The 5,410-nt window shown below is 37.2% G+C and overlaps 1 protein-coding gene across 1 annotated transcript in view; it reads left to right on the top strand.

Moving 5' to 3' along the window:
- The window catches only part of LOC128247078 (kelch domain-containing protein 8A-like), a 131,561-nt gene that overhangs the window by 18,833 nt on the left and 107,318 nt on the right, over positions 1-5,410 (top strand). Inside the window, exon 3 of the mRNA XM_052965887.1 lies at positions 1,143-1,243. Coding sequence (XP_052821847.1) covers positions 1,143-1,243 — 101 coding nt within the window. The remainder of the gene's footprint in view (positions 1-1,142; positions 1,244-5,410) is intronic.

Raw genomic sequence — 5,410 nt, 5'->3', positions numbered from 1 at the left:
GGATTAAGTCGATTATATCGACCCCAGTGCGTAACTGGTACTTATTTAATCGACCTCGAAAGGATGAAAGGCAAAGTCGACCTCGGCAGAATTTGAACTCAGAACGTAAACGGCAGACGGAATACCGCTAAGCATTTCGCCCGGCGTGCTAAGGTTTCTGCCAGCTCGCCGCGTTTTTAACAAAAACATATTGACGGCATATTTGAATTGAATCGGCTTAACGAATGTATCACAGCCTTTCGTTAATAAGTGCACCTAGATATATGAGAACTCTCCAGATATATGAGATTTTAGTGACAACAAGGCCTCTGGACAGTCAATATTTACGGGGCATACAAATCTGTGTGCGCATATTGATGTCTCAAGTGAAACTTAATCCCGCAATATCATGACTTAATGACTTTTAATTTCAGGTTTTGTCGTGAAGATCTTAAATGCTTTTGTATCGTCGGCAGAAACGCTGATGCTTTTCATGGATTTCTAATTCCGTATAATCGCCCGTCGATTTACCTTCTCTACCAACGACTCCACCTCCATGAAAAAGCAGTTGTTTTATAGCCACCCATCCCAGAAGCGTAGGAAATAACACACTTTCTCTCTCACACACATACGTGCACTCACGTATGCATAAACTAATTAGTTGTTATCTAACATACACGGATATGCAAAATATTTCTTTTCATTTTCTCAGTAATGATGGTTTGGGTTTTTGCATAGGAAATACTTTATCAATCATCCGTAAATACCCAATCCCGAGGGCGCAGGTATGGTTGTGTGGTAAAGAAGATCCTTTTGCTATCACATGATATCAAGTTCAGTCCCACTGCACAGCTCCTTCGACAATTGTCTTCTTACTAGAGCCCCGAGCCGACCACAGCCTTTCAAGTGAATTTGATAGACGGAAAATGTGTGCGCGCGCATGTATGTTTGTGTATGTGCGCGCGCATGTGCTTGTCACCCCACTACCGCTTTACAACTGCTGCATACAGACAGATGCATGTGCAATATGTTCATATATTGATAACAAGTACTGTACTTAAAGGATACATTGCTAAAAGTAATAGTTGAAATGTCCAAAGTATAAACATTTAACTTTGACCGTAAAAGATTAACATAAATCTATTATTTATTATATGATACAGTTATAATCCTAAAGATGGCACGTGGAGCAAAAGAACACCAATGCCTACACCGAGAATGAGATTTTCAGCTTGTGTTAAAGATAATGTAATATACGTTGTTGGTAAGTTCATTCCTTACACGCTTATTTTTATTTATTTTTTTTTTCGCTTAACTGATGTTATTGTAAATATCGGGTGTTCTGCGCATCTTTGAAGCAGCACCGTCTCCCACAATTCCCGAAACGGGATGTAAGTCAAAAGACATTTTCAACAGGAAACGGAACAAACAGGACATTGGAATATGCAAAATTTTCTTATTCTATTTTATTAGATTCACCATATTCTTGATTATACAAAAACAAACTTTGCCCCCCCCCCAGATTCTCAAATGGCATAGCAATTTTACTCTCAATTATATGTACGATGATTAGCGAGTTGCATCAAAATATTTCACCAATACACAATTCAGTCCTGTTCACATTGAGATTTGGAAAATAGTTTACTATTTTTCTTCATATTGTTTTCATTTTGCTTCTTTTTATTAAAATGAATTCTCTCTCTCACTCTCTCTGTGTCTCTCTGTCTCTGTCTCTGTCTCTCTCTTTCTCTCTCTCTCTCTCTTTCTCTCTCTCTCGCTCTCTCTCTCTCTCTCTCTCTCTTCCGCAACACACACACGCGTATACACACGCACATATCATGCAGGAGAATCTCTGATATAATGTATAAAGCATCAGGCATTTCGTTTCCTTTAAAAACAAAGAAAGAAGAACAGCACGTTCCGTTCCCGTTAGTTTACGTATTTTCGTCGGTAATTATCTACAAATATAACCGCTTCTACAATCGATAGTTTTTGAAATTATTTTTGTTTGAATTTAATGAGATTTCAGTGGAAACAACATCATCTTTTCGCTGTTCTAAACATTAAGTCTGCTTTCTTCGCATGCACGGCTTCTTTAACATGTAGTTAAATTTTGTTAAAATAACAACAAATTCCATTATTGGAGGAAAATCTATTTTGCTTCAGGTAACTGCACAAAAGTTCTTAATTCTATTTATACAATTCAAAATGCCACATTCTGAACTACAAGTACACATACGTCGGTACGTCACGTTTTGTCACAGTATTTATTGAGAGGAAAAAAATACCTCTTCATTGTGGCCTTCATTTTTATAACGAGTACGCTTTTTTAAAATATCATGGGTCGAATAGATTTGATTGAAAGATATAGAAAAAAATACAAAAGATTGTTGTCATTATTAGATGTTATCTTGTTAAGACATACGATATGCTTACAGTTCTTTCCATTATTTTATTCATGATTCTATAGCATGTAGTAATCAAGTAAATTCATTATGCGATCTCTCTATTTAAGGGGTTAAACGTTGTTATATTATATATTTCCATTTGTTTGTGACGTAAATCGAGAAATAATTTTTCAGTATTGTCACTCCAGTGGCGTCAGTGATAAGCATTTTTCAAATTAATTGTAGCTAGCTTCCTTCTCCAAAACAGACAGGTGGATTCAGATAGTAAGTTCGCCGTGCTGGACCAGAATAGCAATGAAGATGGTGCCTTGAGATTAGTGTCTGCTTATGTCTGATGGGTACAGGTCAGTTGGATTTCTTCATACGTCTTGAAGCTTTGTTAGAAACGCGTCTCTTATAAATACTTGTTGGAGACAGGAGTGCCATATTGAAAGCATAGTAGGATCGTATATGCTTAGTCGATACGAGAAGGCCTTTCATGTTCTACATAGACATTTCCTACTATTTAACAATTTTCCGAGGGAACTAGTGTGTATATTGTGTAACTGCATTGAGCCATTGAAATCGCATCAAAAGTATTTATTAGATCAAATTTAAAGATCGTGTAAAATGTCTTTTTATCATCTAATCAGTTACACGATAGTGATTTGTGTCGGGGATCTATCTAAATATGACGTGTGGAAAGAGATTTTGTTATTGGAAGTTCAACGCTTCAATCACAGCTCTTACGGCCAACAGTGAGCGGATTAACGAATTAGTTCTCGGTGACAGAAAAGAAAACAGCCGCTAGTAGAGGACGGTTTTAGAACCGACAAGTAAGTATTCGGAAAATAATAGCGTTAATGAGAAATAGATTTGAGAGTATGTGAGTAAATTAAAAGATCCTTTGAAGAAATGTTTCACGAAAAACGTCCTAGCGAGGAGAATGGAGCCAGACTATTTCTGCAACGCAAAACACAAAAGCCGCAATGTATGAATCAAGTCACGTGTTATGTGACATGAAGGAACGTATAACATTCTACAGGTTCGCGTGGAAGAGGAAAATCATGGCGACAAAGACAAGATTCTATGTGTGAAAGATGAAGGTAACGCATTTTATTTCCCTCAAGTAATTTTATGCAGGTTTTGTTCCACTGTACGTGTCATGTGATTGGCAAGAAGGGTGGTGGGTCTAATACGATGCTTTATTTTTACTTTCATGGAAGGATCCTGAACAGCAGGAAGAACCAATAGTATTCGGTGGAAAATGTCGTGAGCGGCGGAAATCATTATCAGTCTGGTTCTCATAGACTTATACAAGTTCCACTTCAATAAATAGGTGAGGGCAGAGAAAGTGACGTTAACACAAGTAAATTTATCAAAAGAACGTAGCCCTGTTAATTGAACCTGTACTTTGTGTTATGTTACCAGGACGACAGTACTTCCTCTTGTTGCTCAGAATATTCTAAGACCTGTGGGAATCATTGATTGACTGGAAAGAACGTCCGACGCCAGGTAGAATCGTCCGACGAGCTGGTAGAATCGTAAGCACGCCAAGCAAAATGCTTAACGTCACTTCAACAGCCTTCAAACTCTGAGCTCAAACTGAGCGGTATTTCGTCGGTCTTTTACGTTTTGAATTCAAATTCCGCCGAGTTCGACTTCGCCTTTCACCAGTTCGGTGTCTATAAAATAAGTACCAGCTAAGCACTGGGTTCTATATAATCGACTTACTCTCTCCCTAGAATTTGCTGGCTTTATGCCAAAATTTTAAATCAATATCGTTATTAATAAGACTGATGAATCATTAGAACCGTGTGCCCTTTCTTGTTTCAATGTTGATAAAAGAAGCAGAAGTCAATATTTGAGCCAATTTAAGTTTCGAAAATTCCCTCTCCAACATTCATCATTTCTGTCAAGCAAGTGCAATAATATAACGGTTTTGACTAGTTCCAGATGCTATAAATTGAATCCAAAACACACACCAATGAAAACATCGCGCATCAATAACTCCATTGCTGTAAATTGTATATATATATATATAGTTGTACATCATGTAACGATCATTATAATATTCTGTTTCGCATCAATTACATCTACCTCTTTCAATTGGTTTCATTTCACGTAGACCCGTATTTAACATCAGTTATATTTCTGTTTTTACGCAGTTGATAAAAGTATCCAAAGCGATTTCTATCGACTTTCTGCAACAAACTGGTTTAATATATAACTTAATGTAATCCAAAAACACGTGACAATTTCACAATAAACATCACATTTTAGCATGGCGCCGTAGAATAGTATTCGTTTCGTTCCCATTCCCTAGCTCTGAATAATTTCTTCATTCTGATGTCAGAATCGATATTTAACATTCGGTTTCTATTCTTCAAAGATAAAGTGAAGCATGAACAGTACACAACAACACAATTCTCCCGTTTACCCTATTCCGTAATTATTATGTTGCACATGTGTAATGGATGGACTATTATTTCGGCGTGGTTCAGAAACAGTTTGCGGTGAAAGCCATCGAATATCGACCATAAGTATTTTCTTTCTGCCTCAGTGAATGAATGTTTCTTAGAAAAATTGTATTTATTTTCTACGAAGGCGAAAGAAAAGTAAATAAATCAGTAATAAATTACACACACACACACACACACACACACACAACGCGCAAACACACACACACACAACGCGCAAACACACACACACACACACATAACTGCAACAAATACGAACGAGCACACGAACACAAACGAACACACAAACACACACATATAGCTGTGTTGCATGTGTGTGTGTGTGTGTGTGTGTGCGTAAACTTATATGTGTGTGTTTGTTGTGTCTAAACCTATATGTGTGTGTAAACCTATATGTGTGTGTTTGTTGTGTCTAAACCTATATGTGTGTGTAAACCTATATATATGTGTGTGTGTGTGTGTGTGTGTGTGTGTGTGTGTGTAAACCAAAGTCCTACAGAGAGCAATAAGAAGTGACATTGGCAGAATCGTTATCACCCTGGACGAAACGTTTAACGGCATTTC

Source organism: Octopus bimaculoides, chromosome 2 (genome assembly GCF_001194135.2).
Source record: "Octopus bimaculoides isolate UCB-OBI-ISO-001 chromosome 2, ASM119413v2, whole genome shotgun sequence".
Taxonomy (NCBI): Eukaryota; Metazoa; Mollusca; class Cephalopoda; order Octopoda; family Octopodidae; genus Octopus; species Octopus bimaculoides.
This window is presented reverse-complemented; position numbering and strand designations above follow the sequence as displayed.